The 16,975-nt window shown below is 45.1% G+C and overlaps 1 protein-coding gene across 8 annotated transcripts in view; it reads left to right on the top strand.

Annotated features, from left to right (window-relative positions):
* ABL2 (ABL proto-oncogene 2, non-receptor tyrosine kinase) overlaps positions 1–16,975 on the top strand; it is a gene marked incomplete at its 5' end in the record, with an annotated part of 64,001 nt that overhangs the window by 32,421 nt on the left and 14,605 nt on the right. For all 8 annotated transcript variants that reach the window (XR_014512633.1, XM_083446269.1, XM_083446268.1 and 5 more), the window contains 8 exons: positions 379–549; positions 3,037–3,332; positions 6,560–6,832; positions 8,757–8,841; positions 11,643–11,820; positions 13,337–13,521; positions 14,847–14,999; positions 16,541–16,630. Coding sequence is in view for 7 of the 8 variants with exons in the window: in XM_083446269.1 (XP_083302395.1) it covers positions 379–549; positions 3,037–3,332; positions 6,560–6,832; positions 8,757–8,841; positions 11,643–11,820; positions 13,337–13,521; positions 14,847–14,999; positions 16,541–16,630 (1,431 nt within the window). The remainder of the gene's footprint in view (positions 1–378; positions 550–3,036; positions 3,333–6,559; positions 6,833–8,756; positions 8,842–11,642; positions 11,821–13,336; positions 13,522–14,846; positions 15,000–16,540; positions 16,631–16,975) is intronic.

The raw sequence follows: 16,975 nt of genomic DNA, 5'->3' as shown, positions 1-16,975 counted from the left end.
TGTACACCGGCTCCTTCGGCCAATAAAGCAAGATGAGCGCTGCAATCCCAAAGTCGGTCATGACTGGACCTAATGGCCAGGGGTCCCTTTACCTTTAAGGGCAGCAGAACAGGAGAAATGTGATCCATGGGCCCCAACTCTTATCCATTTCCCTGGGGCTTGTGCACGATAATTTCCTACCAAGTCATGCTTCATATTAGTGAGCAGAGGAGGTGTCCTTTACATTCTTTTGCTTCAAGCACCAAAATCTCTTGCATTGCTATTGTTGCTGAGTTACACTTAAAAATATTTGTTTCCATTTGCTGCTCAGGACCAAATTCAGTGTGTCGTTGGATTTTAAATATGAATACTAAACAAACATTCTTTCTTTTTCCCCAGAGGCTCTACACCGCCCCTATGGTTGTGACACAGAACCCCAGGCACTGAATGAAGCCATCAGGTGGAGCTCCAAGGAGAATCTCTTAGGAACCACTGAGAGCGACCCCAATCTTTTTGTTGCACTTTATGATTTTGTAGCAAGTGGTGACAACACACTGAGCATCACCAAAGGTAAGCCAAACCATCTTCTGGGGAGGGGATGCATTGCAAAGATGTATGATCTTGTTCTGACTCTGGGGCAGCAGTACAGTGGTGCTCCTTTGGAGACGGAGATGTTGCTGTTGCTGTCCAATAAGAGAGAAGAGTCTGCAGCACTAGGAACAATATACAGGGTGGCTTCACTACACTTCTTGCACGCATGCACTGCACCAGAGGTCAGCAAACTTTTTCATTTTTTAAAAAATATAATATTTTATTAAGACTTTGACATAGAAAAAAAAAGAAAACGAAAAATACAAAAAGAGAAACAAGTAAAAACAATTCCATTTTCATAGTATTTCTTACATTTGCTTGTTTCCCAGACTTCCCCACACCTCCCCTCTCTGTATTCCAATTCAAATATTTAATCAGCAAACCCCTTCCCTCTGTCTTATCTTTATCTTTATCTTAGTATATTATACCTTTAGTTCTTCATCTTTTTAACCTTCAAATTTTCCGTACTCCTTCACCACATTATTACTAATAACCCTTTAACCTCCATCCAACATCATTCTAACATTCATTAATTTTATAATATTTCTGTAAATAGTCTTTGAATTTCTTCCAATCTTCCTCCACCGTCTCTTCTCCCTGGTCTCTGATTCTGCCAGTCATTTTTGCCAGTTCCATGTAGTCCATCACCTTCATCTGCCATTCTTCCAGAGTGGGTGGGTCAGCAAACTTTTTCAGCAGGGGGCCAGTCCACTGTCCCTCAGACCTTGTGGGGGGCCGGATTATATTTGGGGGGGTGGGAGAAAAAAGAACGAATTCCTGCGCCCCACAAATAACCCAGAGGTGCATTTTAAATAAAAGCACACATTCTACTCATGTAAAAACACCAGGCAGGCCCCACAAATAACCCAGAGATGCATTTTAAATAAAAGGGCAAATTCTACTCATGTAAAAACACGCTGATTCCCAGATCGTCCGCGGGCCGGATTGTAAAGGCGATTTGGCCAGATCTGGCCCCCGGGACTTAGTTTGCCTACCCATGCACTGCACACTTACAAACCACACGCAAACATGCTCCTTTCTCTCACACCTCTCCCTCTCTGTCCAAGTGCATTTCTCCCTGTCTCTCGCAGATCACACATACAGAAACATACCTCCCCACCCCCACCCCACAGACCACACATGCATCTGTCTCTCCCTCTCTGCCCAGTGCATTCCTTTCAATTACACACACACACAAAGCATACTTGAACAACCCCACACACATTCAGAGAAGCCCCTCCATGGGAAAAGTAGCTGCCTGCTTCCAGTTCCGTGTGGCCAGCAGAAATCAGAGGCGAGTGGGGAAGCTGCCCTGCCTCTCCCATCCACCCTAAACATCCTTGCAAACTAACCAGAGTACAAAAGCACCAGCTCTCCCAGCTCAAGCAACTGCTCTGCGCTGCTGTCTCATTTCCAGAGGGAGGGGAGCAAGGAAACATCACTGGAAAGCAGTGGTGCCAAACGGAACTAAGGGAGTGGCACTGCCACCTGGTTTTCCCAGTCAAGGCTCCTGTGCCTTCGATAGCTGCATGCAGAAATTAAGAATCCCATGTCAGGAAAGTAGCTAGGGAGAAAAGCTGACACTCCCTATTTTTGTATTTGTAATTTTTAACTTCCATACTTTGTAATGTTTTATTTGATGCTTAGAAGTGTGGTTTTTTTTGGGGGGGGGGATATAAAGAGGTAGGGTTTTTTTATGGAAATGTAAAGTGGTATAGAAATTATGTAAAAAAAAAAGGAAATTACTTGAGGGTTGCTGTGCCTGCAGGAACCACAGATGACCTTCGCATGTGCCAGACTGGTGACCCCCCAAATTTCTGCCTTGTGGCCATACCTCTTCAAATATCTGCTAAAGTTTGCCCTGAATACTGTTCCTACAACCAGTTATATAAAGGACAAATATGTATGGCCTCTTCAGTCATGTTTAAACCACAGGGACAGATACGTTTCTTAGTTAGGGTAAAAAAAAAAATCGACAGAAGGGATTAAGCTGCCCAGTCCCCTGAGAAGACAGGAAATTGTTAATAATCTTTTTGCTCCTCCCACATCCGTGCTGGACAGACTCCAGTTTATTTCCTGTCTCTAGCCTGAGCAGGTGGCCTTTCTTGAGTACCGTATTTTTTGCTCTATAAGACTTACTTTTTCCCTCCTAAAAAGTAAGGGGAAATGTGTGTGCGTCTTATGGAGCGAATGCAGGCTGCGCAGCTATCCCAGAAGCCAGAACAGCAAGAGGGATTGCTGCTTTCACTGCGCAGCGATCCCTCTTGCTGTTCCGGCTTCTGAGATTCAGATTATTTTTTTTCTTGTTTTCCTCCTCCAAAACCTAGGTGCGTCTTGTGGTCTGGTGCGTCTTATAGAGCAAAAAATACGGTACTTTGTTCCGGCATTCCTCGTTTTTTGGCAGGGCAGATGAAATACGATCAATCACCCTTGACCCACTTGGAATTTTCTCCTCTTGTGCTTCAGGTGAGAAGCTACGTGTACTGGGCTACAACCAGAACGGTGAATGGAGCGAAGTACGGTCCAAGAATGGTCAAGGGTGGGTTCCGAGTAACTACATCACCCCAGTGAACAGCCTGGAGAAGCATTCTTGGTATCATGGGCCGGTGTCACGCAGTGCAGCTGAGTATCTGCTGAGCAGCCTGATTAATGGCAGCTTCCTAGTTCGGGAAAGTGAGAGCAGCCCGGGGCAACTGTCCATCTCACTCAGGTACGAGGGCCGTGTTTACCACTACAGGATCAATACCACCCCGGATGGCAAGGTAAATCCTCAAGGGAAACCCGTTCTTTTTATAAAAAAAGGTTCCGCCTTCATTGCTGTTTGAAGTCAAGGCACCTGGAAACAGCCAGTTGCCGTTGCTTTAAGCGAAAGATTCACATAGATACTTTGCACTGTGATGCCAGACCTTACCCAGCAAGTGCCGTGTTGATGGGTCTCTGCTTGCCCCCTTGCTCCATGCTAGGAACAGCAGACGCCATGCATGGGTCCCCAGAATGTGTTAAGCCACAGCTCAGCGTTCGCTATGAATGTGAACGCTCATAGTTCCTCAGATCATGCCCTGGGACACAGAAGGGGTAGGAAACCTTTAGCACATAGGCCTAAATAGGCCCACCACACGTCCCCATTGGGCCTGTGAGGCTGTTTCGTCTAGTCCAACTCACCTGCCCTACACTCAACATTATAGATGATGTCGTCAAACATGGCTTGGGTGAAAGGGGCTTTATCAGCAGTGCCTGCATTCATCCTTTCTGCCTAGGCATCTCAAACCATGTGGGCAAAAGCTGGTCACGTGATGTCATTGTGGTGTCAGGTGATGGAGAGAAGGGTGGCACACCTGTCATACTTGTCCCATGGAGGGGAGGGGTGTGGAGATAAGGATCTGGCCACTGGACAGGTCCAGTGCTCCACAAGGGATGTGGGTAGCGCTGTGGTCTAAACCACTGAGCCTCTTGGGCATGCCGATCGGAATTTCGGCGGTTCGAATCTGCATGACGGTGGTGAGCTCCTGTTGCTCTGTCCCAGCTTCTGCCAGCCTAGCAGTTCGAAAGCACACCAATGCAAGTAGATAAATAGGTACCGCTGCAGCAGGAAGTGCTCTGGCACTTGTCACAGTGTCCTCATGCACCAGAAGCAGTTTAGTCCTGCTGGCCACATGATCCAGAATGCTGTCTGTGCCCAAATGCCTTACTAGTTCCCCACTCCTGCTCTGGAGGATGCTCAAGCAATGTGTAGATGGGGGTAGCCATTGTTGTGTCTGTGGACAAACACTGGCTCCCTCGGCCTGAAAGTGAGATGAGCGCTGCAAACCCATAGTCGCCTTTGACTGGACTTAACCGTCCAGGGATCCTTTACCTTTACCTTTTTTACCTCCAAGTGTTTTTGGACCACATCTCCCATTAGCCCCAGCCAACATTGCCAATGGTCAGGAATGATGGGGTTTTTAACACAGCAATATCTGTGTTAGCCACCCCTGCTAAATGGTAACTAAAGAATTACAGTGCAGTTGGATATTAAGCTGAATGTTGATCTCCTTGTTAACAAATGTGGCCTGTACTACTATGCTGGGATAAGCACAGTCGAACTTGTTTATATCCCACTCCATTCCAGGAAATAATATAGCCTTGATAATAGTAGAATGACTCTAATTTATTTCTATAATGTTGTCTCAAGAAGCCATAGCGAAGCTCACTGGGTGGTGGCCTTGGGCCTAACCTACCTCACAGGGTTGTTGTGAGGATGAAATAGAGGGGAGGAGAACAATGTACACCACCTTGAGCTCCTTGGAAGAAAAAGATGGTATATAAATGCAATAATTTTTTTTTTAATAGATTTTTTAAAAAAGCATAATTTTATTAATCTAGATTTCCAAGAGAGCCTACAAAAGAGAACCATAAAACAGATCAAAAACATCAGAAACAAAAGCAGTTATTGTAGCAACAATAAAAATACAAAAAGCTGTAGATATAAAATCAATTAAAATCCTGGACAATTTTTTTTAAATGCCTAAAACGTGGCTCTCCAGGCAACTCAGTCCGATGGCGGCATATAAGTAACAGTAATTCTTATTAAGAAAGTCTAAATTGATCTTAGGAAATGGAAGGATTTTTTAGTCTTTCACGCGTTAGTTTGCTGCTTGATTTTATGAATTTTTGCATCATTCTTTCACTTGGTGTGGAAGACAGTGAAATCTGAAGCAAGTGAGAACAAAGACATCAGAGGCGATGTGATTCTGAAGTCTTTCCCACCGTATTACTGGAGCAATATATTTGGCAGACTCTTACATTGCATATTTGGACCAAATACAGTGGTGCCTCGCAAGACGAAAAGAATCCATTCCGTGAGTCTCTTCGTTTTTTCGTCTTGCGAAGCAAGCCCATTAGCGGATTAGCGCTATTAGCGGTTTAGCGGCTATTAAAGGCTTAAGGGATTAGCGGATTAGCTGCTAAAAGGCTATTAGCAGCTTAGTGCCTTAGAAAAAGGGGGTGGGGAGTGGGAAAAAACCCCCAGGAATCGCAAGACATTTTCGTCTTGCGAAGCAAGCCCATAGGGAAATTCGTCCTGCGAAGCACCTCCAAAACGGAAAACCCTTTCGTCTAGCGGGTTTTCCGTCTTGCGAGGCATTCGTCTTGCGGGGCACCACTGTACTTAAAAGATGCTCTTCATGCTGCAACTTTTAAAAGTACTTTTCCAGGGTCAAATCCTCAGCATATTGTTTTTTTAGTAATCCAGCTGGACACAGTAGCAGACATCATTGCTTACCGAACTGCCTTTGAATCTTGTATCTGGGAGATTTGCAGTGGAGTGATTTGACTATAACAATCTTACAGTAAAACATTTCAAAGGACATTTCTCTGATCATTCCTAAATGAGAAAATATTTCATAAGAGGACTTTTGTGTTTTCTTACCTTCCCATTTTTCTATTTCATGCTTCTGGGGAAACCCGAGTTTTCCTCCTCGGCCCCTTTCTGGACATTCACATCTTCTTCCTTCTTGTCTGGTTCATACCAGCTCTTCATTCAGTACGGCTCCCAGTACATTTCCGAGCACAATTCAAAGTGTTGGTGCTGACCTTTAAAGCCCTAAACGGCCTCGGTCCAGTATATCTGAAGGAGTGTCTCCATCTCCATTGTTCTGCCCAGACACTGAGGTCCAGCGCCGAGGGCCTTCTGGTGGTTCCCTCACTGCGAGAAGCCAAGTTACAGGGAACCAGGCAGAGGGCCTTCTCGGTAGTGGCGCCCGCCCTGTGGAACGCCCTCCCACCAGATGTCAAAGAGAACAACAACTACCAGACTTTTAGAAGACATCTGAAGGCAGCCCTGTTTAGGGAAGCTTTTAATGTTTGATGTATCACAGTATTTTAATATTCTTTTGGAAGCCGCCCAGAGTGGCTGGGGAAACCCAGCCAGATGGGCAGGGTATAAATAATAAATTATTATTATTATTATTATTATTATTATTATTATTATTATTCATTCCCTCTTTAACAGGTGTATGTGACAGCCGAAAGCCGTTTCAATACTCTGGCGGAGCTAGTTCACCATCACTCGACAGTAGCTGATGGCCTGGTGACAACCTTGCACTACCCAGCACCAAAGTGCAATAAGCCCACAGTCTATGGAGTCTCCCCCATCCATGATAAGTGGGAGATGGAACGGACTGATATCACTATGAAGCACAAACTCGGTGGAGGACAGTATGGAGAGGTGTATGTTGGGGTATGGAAGAAATACAATCTCACAGTTGCTGTGAAAACACTCAAGGTATGTTGCTAAGGAGTTGTATTTATATTTTAAACCTCGTTTGATCAGTTTTTATACTTATAAGTCACTTATAAGCAAATTTTGGCATCAAGCAGCTGTCGACATCCGTCTGTCTCAAGAGACAATGGAGTGCCCCTCCAGGGGTGAAATCAAACCAGTGGCGTAGCATGGGTTGTCAGCACCCGGGGCAAGGCAAGTAATTTGCGCCCCCTAACCCGTGGGTTTTAGTAGGGGCAGAGAGCTGCGAGTGCGAGCGCGCCCCCCCCCCAGATGTTGCGCCCGGTGCGGCCGGCCCCCTCTGCACCCCCCCACACTACGCCACTGAATCAAACCATGTTTTTTTTCTGCATCAGCCGCACCAAAGTGACCTCCCCAAGGCACAAGACTGGGCAGCGTGCCTGGAGGTCCCAGGCTGCCCAGACAACAAGACCCCCCTCTCAGCCTCACTGATGTGGTCCAAAGGAAATCAGAGCAATACGTTTGGCACCAGCTTGGTTGCAGGAGGTGCCAGAAGGAGACATACAAGGTGCCATCCAACCGCTGAGACCACTCCAGATTTGTGTAGGGTTTACCTCCTTAGCCCTTTCTTCTCCCAGAGACACCTTGCAAGACAACGGATGTTTAGGCTCAGAGTTTTCCTTCTCCTAGATGCAGTGGCGTAGCGTGGGTTGTCAGCACCCGGGGCAAGGCAAGTAATTTGCGCCCCCTAACCCGGGGCAAGGCAAGTAATTTGCGCCCCCCCGCTGCACTGTCCCTCCCCCAGATAGTCCCTCGCTCTCTCTCCGCACCGCACCACACGCCTGGCACACCCCCCTCCACAGTGGGCGGCGACCCGGCGGCTCGGATCGGATTCGCACAGCCAGCACTGCAGTGAGAGAGAGTGAGTGAGCCAGGTAGGGGCAGAGAGCTGCGAGTGCGAGCGCGCCCCCCCCCCCCCCAGATGTTGCGCCCGGTGCGGCCGGCCCCCCCCCCCTGCACCCCTCACGCTACACCACTGCCTAGATGGGCTACCTATCCAGGTTGACGAGCACCATCGGCCCATCACTTCTGCAGAAACCACCCTTTTGACCGCTGGACCCACTCTTGATCTCATTCATTCAATCTGGCAGAGCCTGTTAGGTGAAGTCCCTAACCCACCGAGGGTTTGGGATACATGGGCTTACCCTCATCTGGTTTAGCTGACTAGTCAAAGCTGTTCCCGGGGTGTGGCCCGTTGTTGCATGCTGAAAGCTTCTTGGAGCCACAGATGAGCTGAATGCAGGCTGGGGACCAAAGGTGCACAAACCACCCTATGTGTCCCCCACCAGAGGTCCTGCCCATCTCCTAACACCCCATACCCTCTGCATCATGCAGTATATTAAATAAATAGAGAGATAGTGTTAAGTGAAGGTCTGCCTGCACCCACATGAGATCACCCATGGAGGCCCCGGGACTCACAGTTGGTGGGTACGAGACAGGGCCTTCTCAGTGGTGGTGCTATCGTGAAACTCCCTTCTATGGGAAATATACTTGCTTCCTTGTTAAACAAACTGTAAGATATTAGCTGTTTACACCTGCTTTTAGCGGATTAATTTCAGGCTGGTCTAGGCTTTCAGGTCTAATTTAATCAGATTAATATTTTTGGTTAGGGTTTGCTTTCTGTTTTACTGCTGGTTTTTAGATTGAATTGTTGTATTTTTGAGTCTGTGTGTTCTTTTTAATTTGTTTTGTGATGTTTTGTACAAATACCTGCATTACCAATCCTACCTTGCTTTGTGTGACAAGTTAGCAAACATTTTCAGTAACTTGAATCATTCCTTTTAAGTTGCATTCCCTTTTAATTGTGGTTTACTCTTCTACAGTTGTGTTCCTTTTTTTGGCAAATGCCATTGAAGTCTATTCCATAATTTCTATTTAAATTAATTGCAGTTGTTTTCACTTTCAGGAAGATACAATGGAAGTGGAGGAATTCTTGAAAGAAGCTTCTGTTATGAAGGAAATCAAGCATCCAAATTTGGTGCAGTTATTAGGTAAAGGCACTAATATGACCATACAGTAATGTGTTTTGCTTTCCGTTTTAATTCATTCACAGTAATACTGTTGTGCTAAACAAACCTGCCCTTCAAGAACAGTTGGAGTAGGCCTTCCAAATTATGTTTACTTTGGCAAGTTTGAACAAAGCTCTAAGTGTGTAAAACCTACATTTTGTAAGATTGTACCTGTCGTATCCATTGGGTATAACTACCCTGTCTCTGGACTGCTGTTCACTGGAAATAATATTGCCATTCTGGCTATGCACCTAAAGCAAAACACACCATGGGTCCAAACATTGTACAGTGGTGCCTCGCAAGACGAAAAGAATCTGTTCCGCGAGTCTCTTCATCTTGCGGTTTTTTTGTCTTGCGAAGCAAGCCCATTAGCGGATTAGCGCTATTAGCAGTTTAAGGGCTATTAACGGCTATTAAAGGCTTAAGGGATTAGCGGATTAGCTGCTAAAAGGCTATTAGCAGCTTAGCGCTTTAGAAAAAGGGGTTGGGGAGCGAAAAAAAATCTCAAGAATCGCAAGACATTTTCGTCTTGCGAAGCAAGCCCATAGAGAAATTCGTCCTGCGAAGCACCTCTGAAAACGGAAAACCCTTTCGTCTAGCGGGTTTTCCGTCTTGCGAGGCATTTGTCTTGCGGGGCACCACTGTAGTTGTATTTTATGTGAGCTAATAGCCTCCCAGAGATGTGTAAGGTAGGGGGAGAATGGAGCAACTTGGTCCCCCCCCCTTTTTTTTTTTTACTTCCTGAGAACATTTAAATGTTTCCAGTGGAAAAATTTGAAACCTGGAAGGGCACTAGAAAAAAATCCTGTGCCTTATTTTCTTTTCTGGAACGAGTGGAATGCTTTGTGTAGTGCAAAGCTCTACACATTTTGAGTGAGTGATATGACAATTTTTTTATGTTAGGCAATTTTCAGAATTGCTGTTAGGCTTTTTTCAGAGGAAGCAGAATCCACATTGAAAAGGCACAAGTGAAATACGATTGGGAGCTTGACGGTCCCTTGCCCCACTTTATTGTTGTTCGGTTTTGGTTTTTGTAGAGTCTAGTGACTGCTGCTACATACAGTGGTGCCTCGCAAGACGAAATTAATTCGTTCTGCGAGTTTTTTCGTCTTGTGAATTTTTCGTCTTGCGAAGCACGGTTTCCCATAGAAAATGCATTGACGGTTTCCCATAGGAATGCATTGAAAAAGGCGCAAGACGTTTTCATCTTGCGAAGCAAGCCCATAGGGAAATTCGTCTTGCGAAGCAACTCAAAAAACAAAAAACTCTTTCGTCTTGCGAGTTTTTCGTCTTGCGAGGCATTCGTCTTGCGAGGTACCACTGTAATCTGAATTCTTCGCATGTTCTGATCCATTAAGTTCTACACTTCCAGTTTTGTACGTTGATATTTCTCACAGTTCTTGTGATTTACATTGCCATAGTAAGGCAAAATGCAGAAATGCTGGGAATGCAAAGAACTTCAACGATCAGTACTGCACCCCTTGTGAAACAGATGCTTGTGTGGTAGGGTTAGGGTTAGTCACATTCCACTTCTGGGCCAAGGAATTTTGTCTCCACTGAGACACAATGATCCATTCTAGAGCTGAGTTTTTAAATGGCTTGTATAGTTGTGCAAAGTACTCTCTAGTCTTGTTTACCATAGAATAACTGGAGAGATCACGATTGTTCCCACTTTATATAAGGAGAACTGGGGCGAGGTTAGAGTGATGTATTCATGGTCTCAGACAACCAGTGATCACCCGTCCTAAGACCTTGAAGTTGTGTATAGTTTCTTGCAGGGTGAAGTGTCAAACTAAATGGATACCAGGTGGTGGCAATATGGGCAACTGCAGTTCTTTGAACAATGAAAATGGTCAGATCCGTACTTCACCTAGCCCAGTATTGTCTCTTCTTACTTCAGTGAATCTCCAGGGTCTTGGGGAGAGGTTTTTCCCCAGTGCTCCATGTAGCGTGAGATGTTGAGGATTGAACTTGGAACATGTGCTCTGTCACTGGCCTATGTCTTTATTGAATCCCTTCCTTTCCAGCTCAGTTTCAGAGTTTTCACTGTTAGGGTGAATGCGATATCTGGTTCTGCATACTAGCTTACTGCACAGGAATGAGTTCACTGTGTCCCACTATGTTCAAATGGTGTTTATCTTCATCTAGGCCCTTAGCTGCTGCGATAAAGTTTAGTTAGTTTTTGAGTTGGAGATCATTTTTATTCCATTAGCAATAGAGAAGTTGCATTTTAACGTGTCTGTGGGATTTAGTGGATCATGCTAGATGTGACCTTGTTGCAGCCAGTTGTGGCGACTTCTTTGTGGACAAAAATGGCAGGACATTCCAGCAGCGGAAGGAAGGAAGGAAGGAAGGAAGGAAGGAAGGAAGGAAGGAAGGACAGTTTGTCTATTTGTTTGTTTTCCGCTTTACTACAGTCCCAATTCTGAACTAGAGGCACTGCATAGGAACAGCCGTCAGCATAATATCCATTCCCTGAGTGAGGAAGCTTTTAATTCTGGAAAAATCCTCCATGTTTGCCTCCTCTGTCAAGCTTAGTGCCACTTTAACCATGTTTCTTTTTATTTCCTTGGCTGATCTAATGTTCTGTTTATCCAAATCCTATTGTGTGGAAATAGGAAAATCAGTGCTTACCTTGGAAACTTGAACATAACCACACACACCCCACACACCTTATCTTAATACTACCTGCTGTTCCAGCATTTTGGGGACTTCTGTCGCGTTAGAAGATTGTACCTACAATAAGAGATAAGCCTTACCAGACTCTACCATCCTCCTGCCAGGTGTGTGTACTCTGGAACCCCCGTTTTATATAGTGACAGAATACATGCCGTACGGGAACCTGCTGGATTACTTGCGGGAGTGCAATCGGGAGGAAGTGACTGCTGTTGTCCTGCTGTATATGGCTACCCAGATATCCTCTGCCATGGAATACCTGGAGAAGAAAAACTTCATCCACAGGTGAGCAGAATGTCTTGACTTCTGTAGAAGGAGGGTGAGAGTGTGGGTCTGGGTGACCTTCCATGAGGAACTTTGATAAGATCTGATTATATGCTTTTAAGGAGAACTCTTTCAAGTCCTGCGCATGAGGCAATTGCCTCCTTAACAGAATAGCTATTCTCTCTAGACAGAGCTTAATACATTTCAGGTTTTCTAAACAATCCTGAGCTTCTAGCTTTCATGTGAGGGGAAACATAGCAAGTTTCCTCTGAGAAAAAAAGTTTAAAATGTTAAATATCTCGATTAAATATTTGAAGACTCAGACAAGAACACTTTGGGCAGCAGCGGTGAATAATTTGATACCTAAGCAGCTCAGTGTCTCTCCTGTGATCATACCATCTCCCCCCCCCCCAAAAAAAAGAATTCTTCACGTCCCATTTTCTCCACTCCTGTATCTTTCGTCACTTAAGTCCTTGCATGGAAAGGGCACTAGAGTAAAATCAAGGAAATTTACTGTAGTACTCATATTTTCTTGTTGTGTTTCAGTTTTGCCTCTCCTATGAATTGATTTGCATCTGCTTTTGTCCAATAGCTGTATCTCATCTGTTCTTGCTTTGGTGTTTTAAGAGTTCCATGAGTCCCTCAGAGAATAGTGACTACAGTTTATATTCTGAAAGGGCCTTTGTTTTGGGGTACATTCTTCTATTGCAGTAGACTGTCGTCTGTCATCCAAATTGCTGCCTTGTTTGGCATGTTCAAGAGGCATGAATTTGGAAACTAAGCCTCTTTAGACCAGAATCAAATAGTATTCAAGTACCTTTCTATTTCCCTGTTCTCTGATTTGAATTTCAAAGCTTCACGTAAGATGATTGCTCAGCATGATAGCATAGTAAGATTTACTGCGCTCAGCGGAGACTGTCACTGGCTGTTTAGTAGCAACCAGAAGCTGATTTACTGTAGCCCATTTTCATGCCTGCAGTGTACTTAATTAAAAGTGTTCCATGTCAAAGGAGGGAGTGCCATTTATCTTGGCAGAAGCTTTGGCCTTGTTGCAAAGAGCACAACTTGGTTACAGTGCTTCAGTGCTCTAAAGAAGTGAAATAACGAGGCACAAATACAGACTTTGCACAGCTCACATTCTTTACCACCTCTCCCCAGCTGTGGATTCTGTGTTCAAAATAAACTATGCAAATTTAAGCATGCAATTTGCACAGCACCCTTGTCTTCATTTTGATTGCTTGAGAGACCACAGTGAATATGTTAGCGATGCATCCCTGGGTGTTATAAAACACGGAGGCGAACAGAGAACAAGCATGCCAGGCACCAAAGGTGTACCTTTGAAACGCTGAAGCATTGATCAAGCACCACATGTTAGTAAACAGACCTCTAGAACCACAAAGGCTAAATATGTCCCTGTGCACCCAGTGACAACCAGGTTTGAGCTGTAAAATCATATTCACTTATCTGTGCCAGAAGGTTTAGGGTGAATCTTGATGGCACCAGAGGTCGTCATTCTGCAGCGTCTTTGTTTACACAGGGATCTAGCAGCTCGCAATTGTCTGGTTGGAGAAAACCACGTGGTGAAAGTGGCTGACTTTGGATTAAGCAGACTGATGACCGGAGACACTTACACAGCTCATGCTGGAGCAAAGTTTCCCATCAAATGGACAGCCCCAGAGAGTCTGGCCTACAATACATTCTCAATCAAATCAGATGTTTGGGGTAAGAAGGAAGAACATTGCTCTTATGCATGGAGTTCCTGTGTACATTAAATGTGGGCTGCTCTGGTATTCTTAGAATGTAAAAAGGTAAAGGGACCCCTGACCACTAGGTCCAGTCGTGGCCGACTCTGGGGTTGCGGCGCTCATCTTGCTTTATTGGCCGAGGGAGCCGGCGTACAGCTTCCGGGTCATGTGGCCAGCATGACTAAGCCGCTTCTGGCGAACCAGAGCAGCGCACGGAAACGCCGTTTACCTTCCCGCCGGAGTGGTACCTATTTATCTACTTGCACTTTGACGTGCTTTCGAACTGCTAGGTTGGCAGGAGCTGGGACCGAGCAACGGGAGCTCACCCCGTCGTGGGGATTCAAACCGCCGACCTTCTGATCGGCAAGTCTGCAGTTTAACCCACAGCGCCACCCATGTCCCATTCTTAGAATGAGCTCTAATCTAATACAGCTAGAAATATATTTTGCCTGAAACCTCATAGTCAGGTTGTAGAGAACTGTTGACACCACCTAAAGGTAAGACCTTTTCGCTTGTGGAGCACAAGCCAGTGGAGTAGCTGGGGCTGTCACAAAGAACATTGTAACATTGAAGTACCTCTTATCTCTTAAAAATCATAAACCTAATTTTTCTTATGGGTGGGAAACCTTTCTCCCACATTTTGATTAAAATCTGTCTGCCAGTGGCTAGTTAAAATTACTTTGTGGCTGTCCCTGCAATATAACCTGAATTTGAGGCTTAAGAACGTACAGTGGTACCTCTGGATGTGAACGGGATCTGTTCCGGAGCCCCGTTTGCATCCTGAAGCGAACGCAACCCTCGTGTATGCAGGTCGCGATTAGCCGTTTCTGTGCACGCTCGTAACGTCATTTTGACCGCGTGCGCGAGTTGCGAAACCCAGAAGTAACGCGTTCCATTACTTCTGGGTCACCACGGAGCATAACCTGAAAACGCTCAACCTGAAGCAACTTCAACCCGAGGTATGACTGTACTCTGATTAATTTAGATTGCCACATCAAAGAACAGCAGCCCCAAATCCTACGAACTTTGCTCGGCGTGCAATTTCCCTCTACTTTATAAGTAGTAGTTCTAAAGAAGCTGCTTTTCGCCACAGTTTAGGAAACACTGGTTAATGGTCATGAACTGTCCTTCCTTGGCGGGATTTAAGCAGAGGTTGGGTTGCCATCTGTCATGGATGCTTTAGCTGAGATTCCAGCATTGCAGGGGGCTGATGACCCTTGGGAGCCCTTCCAACTCTACAATTCTGTGATTCTATGAAATGACAAGAATATCAGGTTAAAATTGACTTTGTTTAACTTGCAGCCTTTGGAGTCTTGTTGTGGGAGATTGCCACCTATGGAATGTCACCTTACCCTGGCATTGACCTCTCTCAGGTTTATGATCTACTGGAGAAAGGCTACCGGATGGAACAACCTGAAGGTTGCCCCCCCAAAGTCTACGAACTCATGAGAGCATGTGAGTATTGCGTTCTCACCTTTACTTTTAGTAACAAAACGTAGATTGAGACATCGTGAGAACATGCAGGAGGATTGGCAGTCGTGCTGACTTGCCATAACAGACAGGTTGCATATAGAGCTGGGAGTAAGTCTGTTGGCATGCAACCAGTCTCTTGTCCAAAATACAAGAGAATCGTTACCAGCTGACATCTTATGTAAAAAATCAACAGAAGCAAAAGACGGGTCCATTGACACAAACATCCGCTTAGGGGTTTGTGCAGACCGCATGTCACTTAATGCAACAGCATCAGTGTTGTATGAAATAGAATCTAGGGGATTTCCATTCATTTATTTGCCTCATGGTGACACAGGGGAAAACTCTTGGAAAAAACAATTCTGACAAAAACCATGGGGTTTGGATCTAAAGTTGCTTGCGTAAAAGGCCATAGAATCGGAGAGCCCTCCTTCTCCTTACTGCAACTCCCTGAGCCCTCCAGAAAGCGTCTCTGGAGAATTGGAAGCCCCTTAGCAGCAAGGACTGTAGTAGGGTGGGAGGAATTGCCAAAAAAAACCCACCAGGCATTCCTCAATATTCTTTTCAACTTTCGTAAAATTAAACACAAACAACAAATGAAATTTCTTTGTAACCAAGCATGTAGACCTCTGTATATTTTTCAACTTGCAGAATACCAAGACTCTGGCGACTGCTCTAAATTCCGAGGCACCAGTAACTTGCCTTTTAGCTGTACAGTACTGTGTCCAGGGACGCGGGTGGTGCTGTGGGTTAAACCACTGAGCCTAGGGCTTGCTGATCGGAAGGTCAACGGTTCGAATCCCCGCAATGGGGTGAGCTACCATTGCTCTGCCCCAGCTCCTGCAGTTTGAAAAGCACGTCAAAGTGCAAGTAGATAAATAGGTACCGCTCCAGCAGGAAGGTAAACGGCATTTCTGTGCGCTGCTCTGGCTCGCCAGAAGCAGCTTAGTCATGCTGGCCACATGACCCGGAAGCTGTACGCCAGCTCCCTCGGCCAGTAAAGCGAGATGAGCGCCGCAACCCCAGAGTCGTCTGTGACTGGACCTAACAGTCAGGGATCCCTTTATCTTACTGTGTCCAGTAGGGTGCAGTACTATGTCTGGTATTGCTTACCAAGCAGGAGACAACATTTCAGAAGCAAATGGAAAGGCTGTTTGATGCTGATATGATTAAGATGTTAAGTGAAGCAAGTAATAGGGAGGTTGGCGCCTGTTTTGATCAAATATTCTTCCATTGCTGAGAGATGTTGAATTCAGGGTGGTGGTTCGTCACTTTTTAGCAAGTACAATCCAGTTTTCATAATACCAATAATGGATTAGGGCTTGCAGAAGTCCCCAAACATAGGTTTGTAAAATCCTGTATTATAGAACATGGCTTCATTTGCATGTCATGCTAAACCATAATTTATTGCAACATAGTAAACCTTGGGATATGGCCAGGAGGAGGAATTTAGAAGCTTTTCCTTCTGTTTTTGCTTGCCATGTTGTCAAGACATTGAGCTTTTTTCTGCTTCTATCATGCTTTAGGCTGGAAATGGAATCCCCTAGACAGGCCTTCATTTGCTGAGACTCATCAAGCCTTTGAAACTATGTTCCATGATTCTAGCATCAATGAAGGTGAAAATCCTTTTTCCTTATCTTTCAACTTTCTGTAAATGTTTACTTCTAAAGCACATGATGTTTCCCCTCACCTTTCTAGCAGTTGATAACTTTTGGGGGCGTTTATTCAAATTGACCTCTGGATTTTTACTGGAAAATGGATTGTTAATTTGTGGTTTGGCATTGTGAGGATGAGCAGCTGTAAGCCTCAGGATCACACCTCTGTGTGCGTGAGAGGAGAAGCTTTAAAACATCTCACATTTGTGAACAAATCATTATCCTGTTAACAGCTGAATATGGGAAACACTGGTTTATTTAAACTACTTAGTTCATAAACCAGAATATTAAGTTACAGTCCTGGTT

This window comes from Podarcis tiliguerta (genome assembly GCF_965153285.1).
Source record: "Podarcis tiliguerta genome assembly, chromosome: 6".
In the NCBI taxonomy this organism is placed as follows: domain Eukaryota; kingdom Metazoa; phylum Chordata; class Lepidosauria; order Squamata; family Lacertidae; genus Podarcis; species Podarcis tiliguerta.
Note: the sequence above shows the minus strand (reverse complement) of the source record. Positions and strands in the feature narration are given on the sequence as shown.